General features: G+C 35.0%; 1 protein-coding gene across 1 annotated transcript in view; it reads right to left on the bottom strand.

Annotated features, from left to right (window-relative positions):
• Positions 1-914: 914 nt before the first annotated feature.
• Positions 915-25,201, bottom strand: part of LOC107687885 (DNA annealing helicase and endonuclease ZRANB3-like) — a gene marked incomplete at its 3' end in the record, with an annotated part of 47,937 nt that continues 23,650 nt past the window's right edge. Inside the window, exons 6-14 of the mRNA XM_016485368.1 lie at positions 22,229-22,460; positions 18,626-18,711; positions 16,592-16,763; positions 13,168-13,284; positions 9,453-9,572; positions 6,211-6,330; positions 3,416-3,595; positions 2,970-3,134; positions 915-1,348 (exon numbers count right to left, since the gene is read on the bottom strand). Of these exons, the coding sequence (XP_016340854.1) occupies positions 915-1,348; positions 2,970-3,134; positions 3,416-3,595; positions 6,211-6,330; positions 9,453-9,572; positions 13,168-13,284; positions 16,592-16,763; positions 18,626-18,711; positions 22,229-22,460 (1,626 nt within the window). The remainder of the gene's footprint in view (positions 1,349-2,969; positions 3,135-3,415; positions 3,596-6,210; positions 6,331-9,452; positions 9,573-13,167; positions 13,285-16,591; positions 16,764-18,625; positions 18,712-22,228; positions 22,461-25,201) is intronic.

The raw sequence follows: 25,201 nt of genomic DNA, 5'->3' as shown, positions 1-25,201 counted from the left end.
AGACATGTAAATACATGTAAATATTTTCAAAATATATAATTTTATGTACGTGCATTTATATATACACAATAAATATACACAGAACACACACATATATTATGTAAACAAAACGTTTATTTTGTATGCGATTAATCACGATTAATCGTTTGACAGCACTAATATATACAGTGTATATATACTGTATATGTATAAAATGTATTTACTTAAAATAGTACAAAATTTTGTTTAGAAAAATATAAATTTATTTTATTTATTTACTAATAAATTTGTTATGATTCAAGTGCTGCTGTCATTAACACAAAAGACAAACCAAACCAAGACATTCTTAAATTGTTAAAATAGTTTAACTTCTCATTAAAACTAATATGCTGCAAGCTTAAAAAAACAATAAAAATATAGAAATATTATGCATTTAATAAAAAGTAAATGTATTTTTATTAAAATTCATTTTATTTTTTATTAAATTACATTTAGTCCATACATAAAATATATATTAAAATGTTTGATTAATATATCAATATTATACATTTAAAAATCTAATTTAATTATTTAATTTTATTATTTTACAGTTAAAAAATGTGAACTAGATGTCACCACTGATTTCAGACTTTTAGACCCCATTATAAATTAAGAAAACGTGCCATAACTGCGATAATGTCGGGATGTTGCTATGCTGTTTTGAATAGTTTTAGCATATTGTGATTGCCAAGGGTGTTGCTAAGTGCTTGCTTAGTTTTGCTGAGCAGTTTTGAGTTAAATCAAGTTAAATAATGGCTCAGTCTGAATTTTAACAGCACAAGTCCTCAACAAGCCACATGATTTCAAGGCGTAGGACGGACAGTGAGAAAACGAGATTCATGCATAAGTTTGCTCAAATACAGGATGCTGACATTAGTAAAAACAAAATTTTAGACAATTGTTTGTGTGTGTAGATTTCACCTTTTTGTGCATTTCGCGGACTTTCACACATCTCGCAGTGTAGCAGCAATCCGCTGTTGGAGAATGTACATGCCGAACAGTTCCACTTCTGATTGTGGTGCGGAGCCTGCAGTCCCGCCGAGAGCCTTCGGGGGGCGCACAAGGACGACAGGGGGCTCTTCTTACCCCCACGTCGTGACGAGGGGCTAACCTGCCTAAACCGCTTCACCTGCGGAGAAAAGTCCTCCCCCTGGTCGGCCTTCAAATCAGAGCTCTGGATCTCTGGGGTCCGAACAGGCTCCGCCCCCTCGGGTAATTGGGCGAGAGGAGATCCGTTGGAGGGTGAATCCCCGGTTCGTTTCCTCTTCTTTTCTTTGTTCACAGAGGGGGAAAAAAACGATCGGATGTCGTGCTGCTTTTCCCTTTCAAACTGTGGCGGATGGGAAGAAAAAGAAAAATTTTTGTGACACACAAAGTGTTTGAGGCTAAGAAACTTCATCTCATGACAGCAAAGTGATGAAACCAAAGACACTTCAGAGAGAAAAGCACTTTGTGCGGTTCAGGTTTCCACGACTGAAAGGTGGGAAGCCTTGTCGTGTTTAGGAATGCCAAAAGTACCAGTTCTGTCACTAGCAGTGATAAATCAATCAAGAAAAAAAAAATTACGAAGTAGTAATTTCATTTGCTATAATGAAAACAACTAATTTTACTGCTGTTCGATGTTGTTTTAGTGTTTTAATTGTCAATTTGCCTGTATATATTAGAATTTTTGCATATAGCATATTAGGGATGCACCAAATATTCAACCTAAATTAATTGGCCAAAAATAGCCAAAAAAGCTCTTTCTGTGTTCAGCGAAAAGCAAATAAATTGTACCGAACAATGACGTGACACGATCAAATAGAGGCGTGCACTAATGCAGCAAACATTTCAGCAGTGTGGAAGTATTTAAAACTGTCTGAGAAAGACGCTAATATCATTACAAGCACCGACAGCCAGAGACTGTTTAGCACTGCATCGCATGTCTTTGATGAGAAGAGGAAGGTTTACTGTATGATGATTGAAATCGCAAAATGGCCTAAAACAATTAGTAAATACATAAATAAACTGCAGAACGTTATGTTTTCAAATACACACACAAATTGCATGCATTCTGACAGTGCTGCACGAGCTCGCGGCGCTATCGGCTTAGCCACGGTTCAGAGTCCAAACCTGGGCTGAAACAGTGTTACTCGTCAGTTGCTCAGTAACATTTTTATGAATTTTTACAAGGCATGTGACAATGCGATACGTGTGACAAACGTCTTCGCAAATTCGTAATGAGAATCATTTATAAATCTGCTGTTGTCAACAAAAAGAAGCACTGAGGCCTTCCTGCAGGTTTCCGCCAAAATAAAAGCTGAAAAAAAGCAAGAACTCCAACATTTATAAATGCTTGTATTGGAATTTTACTGTTGTTCTGTGAAATACAATAAAAAAATAAGACAATAACAATAATTACAACAGCTCTGTTAATATTTTTTTTAAATAATATTTATAGTGTTCAAATTGGGATCCATAATATTTTCTAACGTTTTAAAAGAAGTCCCTTCTGCTCAGCAAGGCTGCGTTTATTTGTACAGTACAAAATGCATGCCTGATTCAAGAAGGGGGTCTCAAAAATGGCCAAAAAATATAATTTTACTAACTTATTAATTTTAAGTTAAATTGTACTTTGTTGCTAGAATGTTTGCTAGAATGTTAAAAAATGTTCAGTGTTAAGTAAATATTTTTAAATTTTTGTTTTGTAATTTATTTTGTCTTTGAAAAGCAAGACAAAACAGTAAAAAGCACATTTTGGCTATTTAATTTATGCAATGGTGAAAAAATCTGGAAAAATACATGGGGAAAAAAACACGGAAAACCGTGTTCGTGTTTCATTTTGTTTGGCTTCGGCTTCAGGCAAGAATTTTCGTTTCGGTGCATCCCTATAGCATATTTGTTTTTGATATCATGACAACTGTAGTCGCATTTTACATTTAATTTATAACAATAATGAAACGTTTACGTACATGAGAAAAGAAAATTCCATCCTTGTCGTCCTCAGAGTCACCTTTCATGGTGTCGCTTGGCGTCCATGCCTTAGCAAAGTTCAGAAAGTCCCATTTCTCTTCGTCTCCCACCTCAGCTTTCAAATACTCTTTCTTTCCGTTCAGAGCGCTGCCCGTAACCGTTTCCTGTCCAATATCATTTGTAAGAATCACAGAAAATGAAGGCACATTTTCCAAACAAGTCTCTCCAAAGTAGATATTGTGTTGCCACTTAATTTAGTCCCAAGACATTACATATTGATTATTTTAGAAGTACTTCGGCAAGTCTGGAAACTATGTTCGCACCAATTCAAAACTGTACATTTAAAGTAATCTATAAAAATGTTCACAAAATGACAGTGAAACTTTTTGAGTGCTTCTATGAATACTGAAGGTGACATTTTTTCATTATCTGAAGGTTGAGCTACCTTTCTGTTTAACATGGCCCACATGACGGTGTCAAAGGTTCCTTTGGCAATGAGGTAGTGGATGTGTACCGTAGTGGTCTGCCCTATGCGATGTGCTCTGTCCTCTGCTTGTTTGATGTGTCCTGGGTTCCAGTAGAGTTCGGCAAAGACCACGTGAGACGCAGCCGTAAATGTCAGACCCTGAGCACAAGGAGAGTCATCTGTTACATACAGTATGACAGCAATATTTGCATGTGAAGTTACTGAGGTTGACATTCTTGAGTGTTACAAGGTTGAGAAAAATAAAGAACAGTGAGATGTTACGATATTGAAGTTGTGTGAAACATAACGGACGGTGTCGTGATTAAGCGTACCAGGTAACGTCTGAACCACATGCCATACGTTTATGATTGAGGTTTTACACGGTTGCGTGAAATGTTACGAACAACAGGTGTTACAAAGAAGAACAGTACAATGTAAATAATGTTGAATGTTACAAGACTGTGTGATGTATAAATTTATCAGGGGTTGAGGTGTTACAAAGTAAGATATATTTAAATTAGGTATGCACAATGATATCGAAATGTTATCGGAATTGGCCGATAAAGGCTTAAATGTAAACATCGCCATCGGTCAATTAAAAAAAAAAAAATTGCCAATATATCTTGCCGATAAGACTAATAGCTCACATTTGCTCAGGGTGTGACAGTGATAAAATCACGTCAGCAGTGTGTTCGTTCTTGAAGCAAACTTTTGTCTGAATGATGATTTGATTCACATTTTGGATTGCCGCATTTAATTTGAGAATGCACGTACACAACGACGCGTCCGGTGTGCGAGAGAGTCAACACTTTCTAGTAGTGCAGCAGCGGCAGCCTCCTGGGCAGGACCCACCCGGGTCCTGATGCCTTACCGGATTTATTTACTTAGGGGGCGCTGTTGGCCTCTTTATAATAAATAAAAGTAAAATAAACAAATAACATTAAGATACTTGTGTTTCTGAATAAATAAAGCAGTATCAATGTCATAAAATCACGAATCTGTTTTGAGTCAGAAGCTATACCTTACATGAATAAAAATCCCAAACATGACACTTGTAAATTAAATAACTTAATATATACAGATTTATTCAGTAATACGTAATATTTTTCCAAATGGATTATGAAAAGTTAAATACAAGGAGCTCTAAAAGATTTTTAGAATTTTTTACAGCTCTTTTAATGTTAAATCTACAAATAAAATGTTAAGGTTTCAACTGCATCTTCTGAGGAAAAAAACAGCAGAGACTGATTTTATTAGTTATTTTCAAGGCTTTCAATGTACCCTCATTAAATAAAAAAACTTTAATAATGTTTATTACTTCTAACAAATACGTTTTTGCTCAAAACTAACCAAAATTAAAAATAATTTGTTTATAATTTCCGCACAGGAGAGACTTGGTGTTGTTTCAAAAACAAAGCGAAATATATCGGTATCGGCTATCGGCCAAAATGATTTGAAAAATATCGGCATATCGGATAGTGGCAAAATCTAATATGGTGCATCCCTAGTTTAAATAATAACAATGCATTTACAAAGTTGTGTAAAGTTTAACAAATAATAGTACGGTGTTTACAAGGTTGAGTGTTACGAGGTTGTGACATACTGTATAGAAGAATGGTATACATCATATAGTATGACAGTAATATTTAATTTAATCGATAAATGTAGTTATTGAGAGTGTTACAACAAGGTTGCATGAGGAATAAAGAATAACACTATGATGTAACAAGATTGAGGTGTTATGAGGTTGTTTAAAACATTAAGGTCGAATGATGATTAAGTGTTTGAGATGCTACAAGGTATGTTTACAAGGTTGGGGTTTTATAAGGTTTTGTGAAATGTTACGAACAACAGTGTTTGAGAAGTATAAATGAACAGTTCAATGTTTACAAAGTACTAGTGTGATGAGGCTGTGTAGTTTATTACATCAGGGTGTTACAAGGTTGTGTGTCATACAAACAGGACCATTACAATGTTTGTGACGTTAAGATGTTAGAAGTCTGCTTTAAGTGTAAAGAAGAACAGTATAGAACAGTATGATATATTCAGTGTTTGGGAGCATTAAAATTTCAGTGTTACGAGTTTGTAACGTACTACATAGAGGAATGTTACAATGTTAGCGAGTTGGAGATTTCACAAGGTTATGTCAAACAAAGTAACTTGTAATGAGTTAAAACTTGTTATAAGGTTAAGTGTTAATTAATGAATGACAGAATTTTTTTTGACAGTATTCAGTGTGAGACATACAGTATGGAGGTATGTTAAAATGATTATGAGGTTGACTGTTACATGGTCTTGTAGAGGAATGTTACAATGTTTATGAAGTGAAGATGTTACAAGGTTGTTTGAAGCATTTTCAACTTAGTGATTTTGAGCTTGAGTATTACAAGGTTGAGACATACTATATAGAGGAATGTTAAAATGATTACGAGGTTGACTGTTACGAGGTTATGTGATATTTATGTAAATGAATGTTACAATGTTTACAAGGTGGAGATGTTACATGGTTGTTTGAAGCATTTTCAACTTAGAATGATTACTGTACAGTGGAATGTTACCAAAGTTTACACAGCGGAGATGTTACAAGGCTGTATAAAGCATTTCAAAACATACTTATGATTACAATGTTGGGGTGTTACAAGCTTGCATAAAGCGTAAAGAAGAACAGAGTGGGTGTTACAAGAAATATGGATGTTACAAGGAACTATTACAAAGTTGTGTGGGGATTTACAAACAGCAGTACAATGCTCATAAGGTGTTACAAGATTGTTTACCTGTCCAGCTGCCTGTATACTTAGTATGGCCACACGCGTGTCTGGATCATTTTGAAAACGATGCACAAGTTGGATCCTCTCTGCAGATGGAACACTGCCATCGATGCGGATATAACTAGCCTGGAAAAGAGTGCGGAAAGAAGAGAGTCTAAAGTAAATTTAGGTTTTTAACATTTTCATTCTTTTATTTATGCATAAAAGCTTTGTAATTAAGGCAAAAATTGCACCTTTAAATCAAAATCTCTTCCAACTAAAAGCATTGCGAGAAGTAACAAAACTCATAACCATCGACTGACACAATAAAGACTGAGTTTTGCAGATCTGTGGTTGTTCAGAGAGCATTAATGCACTCAAGTCGAAACTTACTGCGAATGTGACACATCCAGAGTTGGCAGTTGGCAACTTTTTAGTGCGTTTCAAGTACGTTTTTGGCATTATCATCTTCCTACCATCATCTGACAGCTGTAAAACACAGGTGAAGCGGTGTACAACACCTTTCTCATTCTGCCTCGCTCAACTTCAGAAATTTTCACACCCGTGTTAATTTTAGCTTCCCGACTAACTTCCCATCTCTCGCTCGGAGTGCGAGGAGCGTGACAGGTGTGAGAACGTCGGAGCGCGTGCGATCACACCTGCTCGTGCGAGGCCCCCTCTTCCCCCATAAGATTCATAAGCACCAATTAACGGCAGGACAGATAAAAAAAGAAAAAGCCGAAGAAAATCTTCACAGTGTCTGGGATCAAACGTCTGGCCAGAGAGCAGCGAAACAAGAAAGTGAGAGAGAGATGGAGGAAAAGAGGGGGCTGGGAGCCAAAAAGAAGAGGAAATTGACAAAACAAGCTCTCATTAAAACAGTGAGACATCTGTGAAGACACCGTGTCGGCAACCAGCCGCGCTCTTTAGGGTGCAAAGTGTTTTCAGCGTGCCGCTGTGTGAACAGGCACAAGAGGAATGAATCGTGGTAAAAGATGAATCAACAGCTCTGATGAAATGTCTGTTAGACAACAAAAATGGATTTGTCAAGTGATGCAATGCAAGTTTTGGGCCGATACCATTCAGAAGTGCACCGAAGTCTGAGTCACACCAAAGTTTATGATGAATTATTTAGACCTGGATCATCGAGTCAGTGAGGTGATTTTGAGAACCTGATCAGTAAGATTTTTGAAAGTCTGGTTTTGTGAAATGGACCAAATGATTTAATGTATAAATACGTCTGAATTTAAATAAACCATAGTTTTTATGTCCATACTGTTTCCATAATCTTAAAAATGTAATTCATTTCTATGACTTTTTTTCAGGCCTGGAAATCACCTGATATTTCTTGGTAATTCCATGTTTTGTTTTTTTTAATAATTAAATAAATATTATAAAATTAATAGAATATATAATAAATATAAATATTTATTCATGTATACATTTAAAAAAAAAATGACTGAATCGTTTGATCCAGATTATAAAACCACTCAAAATAATTAGTTTATAAACCAGACTTTGAAATGAAGGAATTACTGAATTACTTGATACCAGTTCACAAAATCAGTCTGAATAATTCATTTACAAACCTGACTGATCAGGTTCTTGAACTCAACTCACTTTCTTTTCAAAGAAAAATTACTAAAGCAGTTGATCCAGTTCACAAAACGAGTCTGAATGATTCATTTACAAACCAAATTGATCAGGTTCTCAAACTCAACTCACTTTTTACTGAAAGAAAAATTACTGAATCAGTTGATACAGTTCACAAAATGAGTCTGAATAATTCATTTACAAACCTGACTGATCAGGTTCTCGAACTCAAATAACTTTTTACCGAAAGAAAAAGGACTGAATCAGTTGATCCAGTTCACAAAATCAGTCTGAATGATTCATTTACAAACCGAATTGATCAGGTTCTCAAACTCAACTCACGTACTGAAAGAAAAACGACTGAATCGTTTGATCCAGTTCACAAAATGAGTCTGAATAATTCATTTAGAAACTGAATTGGTCATGTTCAAAATTACTGAATTATTTGATCCAGTTCACAAAATGAGTCCGAATGATTCATTTACATGTACAAACCGAATTGATCAGGTTCTCAAACTCAACTCCCATTTCCTGAAAGAAAAATGACTGACTCGTTTGATCCAGTTCACAAAAAAAGTCTGAATAATTTATTTACAAACCTGACTGATCAGGTTCTCGAACTCAAATCACTTTTTACCGAAAGAAAAATTACTGAATCAGTTGATCCAGTTCACAAAATCAGTCTGAACTATTCATTTATAAACTGAATTGGTCAGGTCCTCAAACTCGACTCACATTTTACCAAAAGAAAAATTACTGAATCAGTTGATCCAGTTCACAAAATCAGTTAGATTGATTTGATTACAAACATACGGGGCTGCGTTTCCCAAAAGCATCGTAAGCTTAAGGACATCGTAGACCCATTGGAACCAATGGAGTTACAATCAACTTAGGCTTACGATGCTTTTTGGAAATGCAGCCCTGATCAGTTTCTCAAATTCAACTCTCTCAAAGATCCAACTCAAAAGAATAATTTATTTCATGAATTGGACATCGTTACTTCATGAAATGCTATCAAAGAGTTTAGGATGGATATCAAGAGGACTTCAGAAGACCTGAAATATAGCACACGAGTCGTATGGACTATTTTTATGATACTTTTATAAATCATTTTGAATCTTTCCAACGGCACAATATTCAATTTCTCTAATTTTGCTCATCAGAATGAAGAAAGTCGTTCAGATTTTCAGCAACAGCGGTGAGTAAATGATGTCAATATTGACATTTTTGCATGAAAATTGTTTTTAATATAACTTTTAAACTTGTGGTTTATATACACACACTCACCTGATTGACAGCGAGACTCTAACCTATTCTTTTGCCATAAGAATAAACCAGTGCCCTACTGAGGGAATGTGTTAAAGCAAAGAATGAACTCTACCCAGGGAATCAACACGCTCTCCTTCACCTCCTTTAGTGCTGTCAAGCCCTTTCATTCTGTTTTTTCCCCCTTTCACACAAACACTTTTTTGGCCTTATCTCTCATTCAGCTCACATACACAAAAACATCCACCTCTCTTTCTCTCTCTGAATGGGTCAGTGTGTGTGTGTTGGGACGGCGGTGTGACAGGCTTTGCTGCTGGCTGATTTAATGAACAGGGTTGAGGTGCTGACATACTTTTGCTTTCACTAGAGTCTGAGCGCACACGCGCACACGCGCACACACACACACACACCTTGGCCTCGATGACAGCCTCGGTACACGCCTGCAGCATGCTGAGATGATGAGCGAAGACCAGAAACTTCAGCTGTTCGGTCTCCAACATCATCTTTATATAGTCCTTCACCGCTCCGGCCTGAGAGAGATGGAAAGAAAAAGAAGGAAATAGAGAACAATCATATCGTGATCCATCCAGGAAATGTCGTTTAGGAATTCTAACATTTAAAAAATTCGAACATTCTAAAAAGTCAAACATTCTAATACGGTACCAAATGAATTATAAAATGGAAAGTTTCAGATCCAACATCTAAAAATTAGACACATGAAATTGGTTCTGAACGAATGCTACATTTGATACAAATGGTCACAAACAACGTTATATATACATTAAAAAAATTATTTAAAAAATATTTATATATCTACATCTCATTTTATATTTTATATACACTACTTTTCAAAAGTTTTTTTTTTGTAAATAGAAGAGTTTTTTTGGTTTTGTTTTATTTTTGAAAGTCTCTTCTGCTCACCAAGGCTGCATTTATTTAATCAAAAATACAATAAAAACAGTAATATTGTGGAAATATTATTTCAATTTAGAATTACCGTTTTCTATTTTAAAGGATTTTAAAATGTAATTTATTCCTGTGATGCAAAGCTGAATTTTCAGCATCATTAATCCAGCCTTCAGTGTCACATGATCCTTCTGAAATCATTCTAATACACTGATTTGCTGCTCATATTATTATTAATGTTGAAAACAGTTGTGCTGCTTAATAGTTTTGTGGAAACTAATAAACTAATGTGGAAACGTTTTATTCTTCGATAGATAGAAAGTTCAAACATCCACATCCAGCACCCGTATAATCAGCACTGGAGCTCCTCAGGGTTGTCTATTGTAATTTACCTGCACATACAATTGTCGATTTATATATTTTTATTCCTTATTTACTTGTTCTATTTTTTTGTATTTTTTATTATCTGTGTTTTTGTTCTGTCACTGTCATTCTGTTACACTGTGGAAGCTTCTGTCACGAAAACAAATTCCTCGTATGTGTAAACATACCTGGCAATAAAGCTCATTCTGATTCTGATTCAAAGCATTTATTTGAAAAAGAAATTATTTGTAGCATTACAAATGCATTTACTATTGATCAATTCAATGTGCCTTTGCAGAATGTATTAATTTCTTTAAAAACTCTATTTTATTTATATTATTATTATATTTTTACCATTTATTTATTTAATGTATTTTTTTTTATAGAAAATAATCTCTCGACTTGATCTTGTGGCCAGCAAGTTCCCTGGCAACCTTCCTAGTAGTTTTCTTCTGTAAAAATCTAGTCTATAAATGTACTTACTAATAAAACCCAAGTGTCTTTTATTATAGTGCTGTTGCTGGCCTTCATAACTGCAATCTGCCACGAGTGCTAATGCGATTTTACTACATTTAACAGTGTTGTTTCGCCACTTTAATCCCAAATTGACTTTCATCCAGTGAGACCTGCTTTTCCATCTCCAAAAAAACAAAAACAAAACAAAAAAAACAATAAAAACACGAATCTCCTCAAAATCCCTAGACTGCGAGATAAACTCGTCGGCTAACGCCCGTTATGGTTAGCATAGTTGTTAAACGAACAGCGTACCGAGTCATTTGCCGGAAGCCAGTCCTCTTTTCCTGAGTTTCAAAGCTGCTCTCGGGTTTCTCATTACTGAAGAGTTTTGCCTTTTTAATATCGCCTAATTGGCGCCCGAAACTGTCTGTGAAGGAGCGCGGAGGCTTTTTTTTTTTTACAGCCTCGAGTGTACACGTGTGCGCGGTGGCTCCGGTTCACTCATTTTCGCTTGGCAAAAACAGCGATTACAAAAAGCGACACCATTCCTGACACCGCACATTTTTGCCCTGAGAGAGAGAGGATATCGTCTCAGTGGCAAACAATAAATGAAAGAGCAGAGAGGACAAGAGCAGCGGGGACCAGAGCACACGGGTTTGACAAATTAAAAAACACACACACTGCTTTCACACTCGCGCTGGTTTGATACACACGCTGGAAAGCTTCATTCAAGACGCACGCTGTGCTCAGGAGGACGATATTAAAGTGGTCGTAGCTTAAATCGTTCGAGAAGAAAGAACGTCTAAAACTCCCGACGGAATGAATAGTCTTGCTTTTTTACGACAAATCTGTGCAAAGTCCCTTTTTTTCTCTGAACTGTGATGTTAAAGTTCGTGTGAGTGATGCAAAAAGCCACGAAAGTTGCGGCAGGTCTCGTCTGGAGCTCATAAAAACACCTTGTTAAGTGCGAGATCTGCAGGAAAAGATGTCGGCCGATCAAAAAGGTCAGAGTTAAGGTCGGCGCGACGGCGGTCTGGCCCTCCCGGAGCTCGTTCCCATGGCAATGCGGCGGTGTTTGATGTGGAGAACAGAAGGGCCGGTTGCCATGGTGGTCGTTAGCGGCGGTTTCACGCTGTCCCTCATCGTTAGAGGAGGGAAACTCGCTGCAGATGGCTGTTATTCGGATGGCATTCAGAGAAAGAGATGAAGTTGAAATGAGGGCTGGCTGACTTTTCTTTTACTCGGATGCTAGGGTGGATCTAGTACAGTAATGTTTTGGTTTACAGGAAGGGTTGTTGAGGTTTCAGAAGAGTTTAGGCTTATGAATTTTGCCTGATTGATGAAAAAAAGAGACCAAAATTTTATAGTCTTGCTTTGAGGGACATGAGTCACATATAGAGACTAGACTTTTCACCTAGCAACCACCCAGAACACCCTAGCAACATGTCAGAAATAACCTAGAACACCTATCACATCTATCTACAGCATCTATCTATCTGACTATCTGTCTGTCTGTCTGTCTGTCTACCCTTTCAGTAAACAATTAAACAAATTTCCATTACTAAAAATTACGTAAACATTTTTTTTAAGTAATTGCTATTATTTTTAATAGTGATTTTCAGTATTTTAATATAAAAAATATAATATATAAATATATTTATACATGTATAAAAAATTACTAAAAATAAAAAAATATATGTTTAAATGAAAAATTAACAGACATTGAAGGTACTATAACAATTACTACCATGATGCATACATACTTTGAAATGTAAATGTCATATTTTTCCCATTACAGTAATGTGAAATGGAGAGAAATGTGCTTTTTGTAATAAAAATAAAATATCTAAATAAACATATCTAAATAAAAAATCTAAATAATATATAAATAAAAAATCTTTCTGGTTCCAAACCAGTGGTATTTTTAGTATCAAGTTATTTTTATTAATATTTTGAAACAGTTTTTATTTTTCTGTGTTTTTTTTTTATGTCTATATTCTAGTATATTTTGAAGTACATCAAGTAAAACATTTTATTTCAGCTAATTGCCAAGGCAAGATTTGTATTTCATATGTTCATATGTTCATTTTCAAATGTTTCTCAGATATGTTCAGGAACAGGTTTCATGAGATTCACACATTTAAAAAAAATAGTAATGTTGGTAACCGATATGGTCGATTTATCCCCTTTTTCTAAATTTGCTTCAGTCTTAAACTAGTACACTGAAAAGAGTTTTTGAGACCCAAAGGAACACAAAACTCATATACAACCCAGTAAAAAAAAAAAAAAAAGGAAGTACACAGAAATTCCCACAGCATCAAGATCTACAGCCATTTTAGACAATTAGGGCGATGTGAAATGAGAAATAAACATCTTGAGGATTTTGCACACACTCTTTACCTTGGCAATGGCGGTCTGCTTATACATGTGTGTGATGAGACTCATCACCTCCACAAACTGATTCTCACTCTCAGAGCTCATCAGTTTCTCCCACCGCTCAAAACTAGCACTCGCTTCCTGTGAGAAGACGACTGCCAACACAATGCCCAGGAGAGAGAGGATGGCACACACACACACACACACACACACACACACACACAGAGCCCTGCTCTGCCCCTAAAACAAATGCAGATCCGCCTGCACTACCCGAGAGGTGCTGCCAGGGTTTGGACATCAGACTGACAGGAAGTCAAGCAGTGAATGAAGGAAACGGAGCGCGAGAAAGACACACAACCATTATTCAGCCCAGAGCTCCTTTATATGCTTCACAATGTATAACATAACACTGATAATTAGGTGACAAATGTAAAGAGAGTAAGATACATAGATATAGAGATAATATAGATAGATAGATAGATATATAGACAGACAGATAGATAGATAGACAGACAGACAGACAGATAATAGATAGATATTAGATAGACAGACAGATAGACAGACAGATAGACAGATAGAAACAGATAAATAGACAGAGAGACAGACAGACGCGATGGATGGATGGATGGACGGACGGACGGACAGACAAACAGATAAATAGACAGAGATAGACAGACAGACATATAAATATAGATAGATGGATAAATGGATGGATAGATACTGTATAGATAGATAGACTAGACAGAGACGGATACTGTAGATAGACAAACAGATACTATGTAGCAACAGACTGATAGATAGTATAGATTAATAGATTTTTGTAGTGTAAATATTAATATAAACATTAAAAACATGAATCTTTTCACATTTTCAAACAGCTGTATTATCATTTAAACCTAAAATTGTGGAAGAAATCATTTAAAACAAATAATTTCTATGCTTTTTGTATTTTATGAAAGGTGCAATTAAATATACATGTTTTTGTAATACAAAAGACTTCCACTCAACTCATTTAGCTGTACTTTATTCCGTTTGTTTCACATCTAGACGAACCGAAAACCAACCAAACGTCAACACACAGAACAACAAACGCCTTTCCTAACCAAAACAACCAGAAACAAACTGAAGTTTGTAAATAACCTCACGCTAGCTTTGCCGAACGTCTAGCGCGTTTGTAAATATAAACGTGTAAATTGGGCAGTGAGGGTCAGCAAGCGAGTCGCGGGGCGCGGGTTTGCTCCACCCAACCATTCGTTAAAACGCAGGTCGTTCATTTTAAAAGTGATCTGGTGAGATTTGGGTTATAGTGAAAGAACATCTGTCCCCTGGACCGCTGTGTGTAAACTAGTTAGACAGAGAGCGTGTGTGTGTGTGTGTGTGTGTGTGTGTGTGCTGACAGCAGATGATTTATGAGGTCCTACAGCAGGTGAGCTGCTCTTTGTGTTTCTGAAATCTGACACACACACACACACACACTCAAAACTTGCTGTACAAGCACTCCTGCCCACACACACTCATTACTCTGAGAGAGAGAGAGAGAGAGAGAGAGAGAGAGATAGAGACAGTCGGAGAGACAGACAGACCAAATAATCGCAAAGAAAACGAGAGCCTGCTGGAGATATAGAGGGAAAAAACGGCTTTATCGTCAGCCAGACTGAAGGATTCTCACACACTGCTGCCCTGGTCCACAGAAAGTTCACATGAAAATGAAATGACGTGAGGAACAAGCACCTTTGACTTTTTTTTTTTAGACGACGCAGCAATTATAAGCCGAGTCTCGCTAAACGCGACGGATCGGAACAGAATGTGATGATTACTAATGTCCATTCCTCTCTGAATAACATGCTGGCAGCTCGCTTGGCTGCCAAAGGAGGGAAAAAAAGATGTGGAAATAAAAGAGAGTGATCAGAGACAAGTGAGATGAAATTATAATTTGTGTTAATCGGATACTATTGCCTAGCAACAGGAACGGGGCGGTTGTCCTGGGGAAAATCACTATATTTACCTGCTTTTGTTCTGTTAGTTCAGAACAAGTGATGGGAAAAAAATGTAAAGAGAGAGAGAGAAAATACAGAAAAAACTATTTGGAGAGGATGATATCGATGACATTTATAATATAAGAAATTGCTAATTGTGTTTGTTTTTTTTGGTGTGTTTTTTTGTTATGAAACCACCGATTTTTTTCGTTTTATTCAAATGTTTTCCCTTCTAAGTATGAATTTAATTACTAGTAAAATGAATTTAATAAATTAAATTAATATTTTTTTCTTGTATGCAAGCTTTTTTCTTATTTTTAAATTCATTAATGTATTAATTGAATTACTACTAAAAGTAATGTATACAAACACAATTCAGAAATAATTTTTTTAGTTTCATTCAAATGTTTTTCCTTCTAGTTTTAGATTTAAGGTATTATTAATTTAATTACTAGTAAAATTATTGTATACTTCTGAAAAAAAAAAAATCAGAATACAGATACAGAAATGATAAAAAAAAAGTGTTTATGTAATTATTGTTTTTCTTTTTTGTTTTATTCAAATGTTTTTCCCCTTCTAGCTATTTTTTAGATTTATGTTATCAATTTAATTACTAGTAAGATTAAGTACAGTATACTTTTGAAAAAAAAAAAAATCATAAAATTGTACAATTCATAAAATTATTTTAAAAATATTTGCTGACTTTTAATTTTGTTTTAAGTGTTTTTATTATTCTTAGATGTTTATGTAAACATGTAAACAAAATTTGTTTACACATAAATATGAAAATAATATAAAGGATAGTACAGTATAAAAATATTGTAGAAATTATGTATAAAAATATATAATTTGTTTTATTCAAATGTTTATCCTTCTAAATATTTTTGTTTAAAGGTATTATTAATTTAATTACTAGTAAAATTAATGTATAAATGCATAAAAAAAATCAATATATAAATTAGAAAAAAAGTCTTATTTTCATGTAATCATCGTTTTTGTTTTATTCAAGTGTTTTTAACTTTTTTCAATTTTACAGCATTTTACAGTATTACTTATAAAATTAATGTTTTAATTGTAAATAATTTTTGTAATCATTATTGTTTCTATTTATTTTGATTGATGCAAGTGTTTTCCTTATATTTTTAGATTTAAAGTATTTTTAATTTAATTACTAGTAAAATGTATAAATAAAAAGTCAATTCATAACTTATAATGAAATTTGTTTATTTATATAGAATTATTACTGATCAACTTAAATGTATTAATTTACTATAATTAATAATATAAGCTGACTTCCAAGAACATCATGAAATTTAAAGCAAATAAATAAATAAATAAAATAATACTAATAAATAAAGTAAAACACTCTTAGCATGGCACATTTAAAAAGACAAAACATGGTACTGACCACGGTAACCGTATTCTTTTATATTCTATAACTGTGAAGCTGCTTGGAAACGTTTACTGCATACCTTGGCAGCATCTTTGGGAAGGTCGAAGGGGATTCGTTGGCGTATTTTGGGTGGTAGTTGAGTCAGCACCTGATTCTTGAGTCTGCGAATAATAATCTCGCTCAGACGCTGGTGTAACTCGTCCAAATGAGACGCACCGCGACAGTCCCACTGCCGTCTGGCCCCGAAAAACCTGCACACAAAAACATTTTACTCATTCATAAAACACACTTGTGCTGTATATCCGCCTAATTTCACTAAAATCCTCAGGTACCATCATTGAAATGAGACCTTTTCTATCTTAAATGTGTGTGTGCGTGTCTGTGAGAGATTTCATTATGAATGTTTTATATTTACTGCCGCATATACGAATGATTGACAGGAATTTGTGTGTGCGCTTCCGAGTCTACTCCTCGGTAGATTAATTTGTACTCCGAGACCCTTGTGCGGATCGCTGTCATTTAATTTCTCCGCTGTAGATTTGATAAGAAGAAGAGAGGAGCAAAACTCGTCTCAGATGTTCTGAACACCACTCTTCTTCATGACCCAACTCATATCTGAGCTTCACATTAATGCTGCCGCTACACACACACACATAAACAAATTAGCTCTGCACCAAACCCTAGTCAGCTGTCTACCTAGACAGCATTCTAAAGGATTACAGACTTGCGTTACAGATGTAAAATGTATATTTAACAGAGAAAATAATCCCAGAATGCACTGCGATGAGCTTAGTTGGGGAAAAAATAAGATGGCGGACAGGCAAATTCCATGAAATACTGAAAAATATCAATGAAAATGCTTCGATATAATTAAAATGTTACCAATTCACCTAATAATTGTAGGTAATATTCGACATGGGAAAGCTGTATGGCAAAAACGCAAAGAAAATGGAAAACGCAATTCAAAATATAATAAAAATTTTACTATTTTACCTACTATTTATGAATGATTTGTACAAAGATTCATTCTGTTCTTAAGAATGGTTTTGGGAGTGAATTGAAAAGACATTCACTGTACTCGTAAGAATGGTTTTATGAACATTTTGCACAAATTCGCTCTGCTCATAAGAATGGTTTTGCGAACAATTTGCACGATTTGGTTCTACTTGTACGATTTTTTTTGCAAACAAATTTCCTGAGAAATTCGCTTTGCTAATAAGAATGCTTTTTGCAAACAATGTGCAGAAGAATTTGTTCTGTTCATAAGAATGGTTTTGCGAACAATTTGCACGATTTTGTTCCGCTTGTAAAAAGTTTTTTGCAAACAATTTGCTGAGAAATTCGCTTTGCTAATAAGAATGGATTTTGCAAACAATTTGCAGAAAAATTTGTTCTGCTCACAAGTATGGTTTTACGAATATTATGCACAAATTCATTCTGCATTGTTACGAATGGTTTTGCAAACGATTTGCAGAGAAATTTGAAGTCCTCGTTTGATGAACATTTTGCACAAATTCATTCTGCTTGTAATAAAGCTTTTACAAATATTTTTCACAAATATATCTGTTTGAACGAATGTTTTTGCGAGAGATTTGCAGAGAAATTCACTCTGCTCCTAAGAAGGATTTTGCTAACAATTTGCTGAACAATTTTGCTATACTCGTAAGAAGTTTTACAAATTTTTTTTTTTTTACAAATTCACTGAGCATGAGAATATTTTTGCGAAGGATTTGCAGAAACATGATGCTGTTTTACAAACATTATTCACAAGTTCATTCTACTCGTAAGAATGGTTTCGCAAACATTTTCACAAAATTATTCTGCTTCTTAGAATGGTTTTACAAACAACATGAGTGTTTTTGGTCAAACCTCTCTGCATCTAAATTCTCTAAAATAACAACCAAAGTTTTAATCAATAAAAGTTGCTCGAGGAATAAATAATAATGATAAAACGGTAATGCTAAATTAAAAATGTATTGCAAACCAATTAGTCTTAGTCTTTTAATTAATGTAGCCATTTTAGTGTTAAACTTTTGGCTGTACTTGAACAGTTTTGCCCTTTTTAGTTGTCATTTGAATGCTGTATTGTACATTAAAAAACAAGGGTTTTTACTTGTAGTGTGCGTTGCAGTATTTTTTGGCGTAGTCGCTCCAGGTTCCAAACCTCCGTGGATACAAAGCATCGATTTGCATGAAGAGCTGAAAGAGAGATCAAGAGATCAAAACATCAATCAATGTGACATCATAAATGTCATACACAGAACTAACTTTACACTAGTAACTTCCAATGGGAACAAATAACTTTAAAAAGAGGGACACTTTTATAGTTCTGACCTTGGGCCTTTGCAATCATGAGTTTATTGAAAATCGGTCAGCAGATTTCTGTTTATAGCTGGTGCGAACAAATACTCTGCTGATTAAAGCTGATTAAATCGGGTATTAAGTTCATAAAATGCAAATGTGTTTCATCTAAGAGAAAGTCTCATAGTGCACATTACGCTCAGTTAGTATAAACCTAACAGCGATTATCTTGATGAATTAAGAAAACACTTGTCTTTCATAAGAAGACCAGATAGACGTTTCAAAGGGATTAGAAGAACAATGGAGGTCGAGACTCCCATAATATACACACAAGAGTCATCTTGAGAGGTCTTTGCGTACGCAGTGATGTACATTTTGGCAATGCTTTTGTCCAGTGAACATTTTAAAGAAAGAAAACAGCAGCTCTCACAGTGTACCAAGAAAGTGCACAGAATGTAGCATCCTTCAAAATGAAGCCTTTAGTATTTCCTGAATAATGTATTGGTCAATTAACTGGCCATCAGTGATGGGTAGATCAGCAATAAAAACTAGTGGGAGTAAACACAATATTTAATATAATGAGAATAAAACTGGCTGTGAGGAGTGGAACTGCAGTCTGTTAAATGGGCTTCATTCATAAAACACGAGCAGAATGAATTTAATGTCTAACATTCGGAAAACCATTCATATTGAAGTAAATGTAACACTTTATATAAAACATGGTTTTTATGAACCATTTACTCAGAAATGTGGTCTGTTCATTTTTTTTTTTACAGATTTGTTCTGCTCATATGAATGGTTTTACAAATTATTTGTACATGGAATTCATTCTGTTTATAATGGTTTTGAGAATGATTTGCACAAACAATTTGCTTGTGATGGCTTAGTTAATGATTTAAATATGAATTTGTACTGTTTGTAATGGTTTGTGAATTTACACAAAGATAATTTTTTAAGAATGGTTTTGCAACCAATTTGCAAAGAAATTTGCTCTGCTTGTAAGAATGGTTTTACGAACTTCTTGCAGAAATTCGCCTGTCTCATAAGAATGGTTTTGTGAACAATTTGCATTAAAATTCATTCTGCTCATAAGTAGTTTTGTGAACAATTTTCTGAGAAATATTCAGGAATTCATTCTGCTTGTACGAATGATTTTACGAACAATTTGCAAAGAAATTTGTTATGCTCGTTAGGATGGCTTTACGAACAGTTTGCACATTCTGCTTGTAAAAGTGATTTTGTAAATAATTTGCAAAAGAATTTCGTAATGGTTGTGTAAATATGTGCACAAACATTAGTTCTGTTGTTAAGAATGACTTTGCAGACAATTTGCAAAGTTTGCACATTCTCTCTGCTTGTAAGAGTGATTTTGTAAATGATTCGCAAATGGAATTTGTAATATTCAATTGTTTTGTGAATATTTGCACACAGATTAGTTCTGTTCTTTAGAATTACTTTGCGGACAATTTGCAATAAAATTTGTTCTGCTCATATGGCTTTGCAAACATTTTGCTGAGAAATTTGCTCTGCTCATAACACTGTTTTTTTTTCCAAATGATTTGCTAAAAAATTGGTAAGAATGGTTTGGCAAACATATTTCACAAATGCGTTTTGCTTGTAAGAATGGTTTTATGAATGATTTGCAGAGAAAAATTACTCTGCTTGTAATAATCGTTTTATGAACATTTTGCACAAATTCGTCCTGCTTTTAAGAATGGTTTACGAATGATTTGCAAAGAAATTCGCTCTACTTTTAAGAATGGCTTTCCGAACAATTTGCACAAATTAGCTCTGCTCATAAGAAAAGTTTGAAGACAATTTACACAGAAATCCACTTGATTTGCAAGAATAGATTACGAACAATTTACAGAAAAGCTGAACTAAAAATTAGGAAATAAAGCATTTTCAGTGAGCGATCGACGCTTGTGTACACATCACAACACATCATTAAAGAGTCATTTTCGTATACCTCAAACTAAATATAGCATCCACCCTGACCAAGGTCTACCAGAATTCACTAGCCATGTTTTTTGTTCACTGGAGATGTATAGAAAGATAAATGTTCAATGTTTCAATATTTGAACAATTCACACACAATTCACATGAGTATATTGTTGTACCATCAGTTTAACTTCAATTTAAGTGATTGTTCACCAAGTTTTGTCATCATTTACATCCTCAAGTTGTTCCAATTCTTTCTTCTGCTCAACACAAAAGAATATATTTAGAAAAATGGTGGTAACCAAACAGCTGATGGTCCCCACTGACTTTCATAGTATTTTTCTCTGCACTATAGAAGCCAATGGGGACTATTAACCATTTCATTAGCCGTATTCTTTAAAATGTCTTGGGTTCAACAGAAGAAAGAAATTTCTACAGGTTTGGAAAAACCTGAGGGTCAGTAAAAGATGATAAAATTTTCATTTTTTGGGGGGTGAATTATGCCTTTAAATTAATCCACTCTGACTAAAATCTGCTAGAATACAGCAGCCTGGTTCTTGCATTTCTAAAACCGGCATGGCAGAGTTACAGATTGTGACATGAAAGCAAAGACCCAGACAATGTAAAAAATAAGAAGACAGGGAAAAAAAGAGAGAGAGAGACGGGAACAGAGCGAGACAGTGTGAGGACAAGGGTGTTTGTGGAAACTACAAATATTACTGGCACACCTCTGGACAGAGTAATAACAGCAGAGATGAGACTTGTGCTTTTGAGACCTGTGAAAAAGAGAGCTCTCTCTCTTCCTTCTCATTCAGAGCCGTGGTTCTAAAATCACTTAAAATCCCCTCATTTTTACTCACATCACCCTTGCCATTGATAGTCTGCCTCAACAGAGGTCACTGGGTTACATAAACACCCACGCCAGCGTAATATCGAGGTAAACCGAACAAGGTGGACAAAACCACATGAAATGGGCTAAAATATCCGACACTGGGTTGCTGCATCAAATAAAAGGATAAATGTTGAAAATGATCTCTTGTTTGATTGATTAATTTAATTTGGCTGCGAGTGGGTCATTAGACCAGCAAGATAGTAACTGCGTGACAAATTTCAAGCTGTCACTTTACAAAAGAAATGACAATGACTATAAATGTTTATTCCTAATGTAAACTAATGTGCTGCGCAGGAACAAGAACTTCATGTAGTAATCAGATAATTTTATAGTGAGTACAATAGTAAAATAAATGATTTTAATAACCTAGTGATAATATATGGGGGGGCTTATCAAAACTTTTAGTTTTTGATATTATCGTACTTGCAAATTTGGGTGACATGAGCGATGACTGGAGGATGGGAAATATGTCAGCTACGACAAGATCTCCTCCTGGTTTAGCTCAAACAAAACCATGCTGCATATTACCAAATGGCTTAATAAATCAAAGCAAATGACAAACAGATTTGAAGGAAACCGTACCTCCTCTGGTCTGCCCAGCGCCGGGGTGCCAGTTAGAAGGATGGCACGCTTGGCGTTCTGAATGATTGGCACCAATATTTTACTACGAGCTGCGTTGCGAGATTTCAGGTAGTGGGATTCATCCACCAGGATGACGTCGAATCGTTGCTTGTTCAGGGCCTCCAGCAGGGGGCGTGCGTCCGTCGTGAGCAGCCCGTATCCCAGTATAGTCACTTTGCTAGTGCCGATGCTCCTACAAAACAACAACAACAAAACAACAAATTCAAATGTGCAACAACTTTCTCAATAAATTTACTTGGCCTTATTCAATGCTAAAGTTAATGCTAAAAAACTACAAAATGTCCACTGTCCACCACAAAAACATTTCTGCTTATGTAACTAAGGCGATGGATGTGGAAAAATACAATATTAAAGTAATAGTTCATCATTTACTCACTAAACAGTTGCTAGTTGGTAGCCACTGACTTCCATAGTATTTATTTTCCATTCTATGGAAGTCAGTGGCTACCGGCAACTGTTTGTTTCACAAAATGATCCGTATTAGATGGCGGCGCGTTCACACGCTGCGGCTTCTCTCTCTCCCGACAGAAAGGTGTTTTCGTGTTTTTTGTCTTGTGAGTCGCAGTGTGCTGTACATGTGGAAGAATTGACAATAAAGCAGACTTGACTTGACTTGACTTGATGTTTCAGAATATCTTATTTTGTGCTCAACAGAAAAAAGAAACTCCTAGAGATTAGGGGGGAGTAAATGATGACAGCAATTGCATTTTGAGGTCTCTTTAACCAACAATATTATAGTTCAAGTTTGGACAGATTCAATCAAGTCCCATCCTGAATATTCTCTTCAAATTTGAATGCATTACTAATTATAATTTCTTTTTTTGTCTAAAACAAATATAATTTTGGATCATGACTTACAAACGTACAAACCTGTCAAAACAGAAACTGTGTACACTTAGATACATTTATAATAGTTTATATTATTAGTGTTTTCATTGGAGCCACAAGACCGTAAAAGCATTTTACGAATCTCACGCAACATAACATTCGTGAAAATCTAGGTTCTTCTAAAAACTGAGTTGAAAATGCATCAAAATACCATTGAAATGAAGTGTAAAGGCTTTGACGTAAACAACAAACGTCGAAAACTATAAACTTACAGAGTTAGTTGCGCTTGGCATTTAACGTTACATTTTGTCTAAAAACAAAACTTTTTTTTAATCACGACGTACAAACTTACAAATCCATCACAAAAGAAACTGTCTAAACTTAAATATATTTATATCAGTTTATATTATTAGTGTATTTATTGTAGCCACAAGGTGGTAAAATCATTTATAAATTTTTAGGTTTTACTGAATTTATTTTCATACACACTATACGAAACCACGAGCTAAGATAAGCTAAGCTAAACTTTCACGCAAGAAACAAAAACAATTTTTGGTCACACCACTTCCATGTCGTTTGTAAAAAATTTAGCTTTCCTCTAAAAACTGAGTTGAAAATGCTTAATTTTACTGAAATGAGGTGTAGAGGCTGTCGACAGATGTCGAAAATAAAATTAAACAATTATAGATTTAGTTGCGCTTAGCATTTAACATTACATTTTGTCTAAAACTAATTTTTAATCACGTGATTTTTAAAATGCAATTTTTAATCACGAGATACAAACTTACAAATCCATCACAACAGAAACGGTGTACACTGTAGATATATTCACAACAGTTTATATTATTAGCGTTTTCATTGGAGTCACAAGGTCATAAAAGCATTTTACGTTTTTTTCACCTCATAGTCTCCCACTACAGACTGTGTAAAGATGCCAGCCGTACACTGAGAGGAAATGATGTTTGTTCCTGCTTTGCACTATGAGCCATTAGAGTTAAAATATCATTCACCATGCTGACAGGCCTTTATCAAGCTCGGAGGGAGATGTTGCCATGGCAACGACTTTACAGGTCGACTCAACCCCGGGCCAGAATTCTCAGGGTAAACAGAGCAATTTGTGAGCCTCTTTTTAGAAGCATCAATAACAGGCAAAAAGACAACATGACCCTCTGACTGCATGGGCTGTACAATCAATCCCAGCATCCTCTGTGGAATGGCAGCTCTCATAAGCTCTCTCCCACTCCTAAGATAGAGCTAAAGTATTCTTCGTGCGAGATTCGTAGCCATAAAAGGTGAGCTAATTTAGGATTTGTTTAATATCTCTCTGGGGAGGTGATTTGATTTCATATGTCTGCCGTGTAATTTGTATTGTGGTATAATTTTGTAGTCAGTGAACAGGAGATTTTACTTCAGTTTTGTATTTCTACAGGCTGAAAATCTGCAAGAACGGTTTTCATAACTTCTAAAGCTACTCATAAAAGTGTGACACAAAGAGGGGGAAAAATTTTTTATAAATCAAGAGATTTCTTCCCAACTTTTCCGGAGGCTTCTGCAAAGTCATACTCAGTCATAAATTTCATGAATCAATTTTGCCACTATGATTAAACTCACACACAGTCTGAAAGAATCAATGTTGCATTTTGAGCAAAAAATCTCTTGGCCACCAGTGCAGACATCCTCCAGTACGGTCCACTGGATCGCAATGAATTACGAACCGATGTCCCTCTTTTTTTTTCAGGGACTGCAAAACAAACTTAAACGATCGATTACTAAGATGCCCAGTTGGTGTGTGTCAAAATGTAGCTACAATTTACACGTCATTAAACTTTCTCCGCTTGAACAGCATTCAGATGTTTATGTGACATTTAATATTTAGATTACATGGTCATTTTTAAGATGCTTAGTGGATGTTTGGACATAAATATGACGCGTGAAATAGCATGCAATGTTTTCCAGATGGTCTGCTCTCCCAAAAATGTCTCTGCAAAACATTGTGTGTACTGGAATTATGATATTAGGAAAGCAATGTGCAAATATTGTGACAATAACTTCTTTTGAATAAATGAATATATATAAAAAAAGCAA

This window comes from Sinocyclocheilus anshuiensis, unplaced genomic scaffold (assembly GCF_001515605.1).
Source record: "Sinocyclocheilus anshuiensis isolate Anshui unplaced genomic scaffold, SAMN03320099.WGS_v1.1 scaffold273, whole genome shotgun sequence".
Classification (NCBI taxonomy): Eukaryota; Metazoa; Chordata; class Actinopteri; order Cypriniformes; family Cyprinidae; genus Sinocyclocheilus; species Sinocyclocheilus anshuiensis.
Note: the sequence above shows the minus strand (reverse complement) of the source record. Positions and strands in the feature narration are given on the sequence as shown.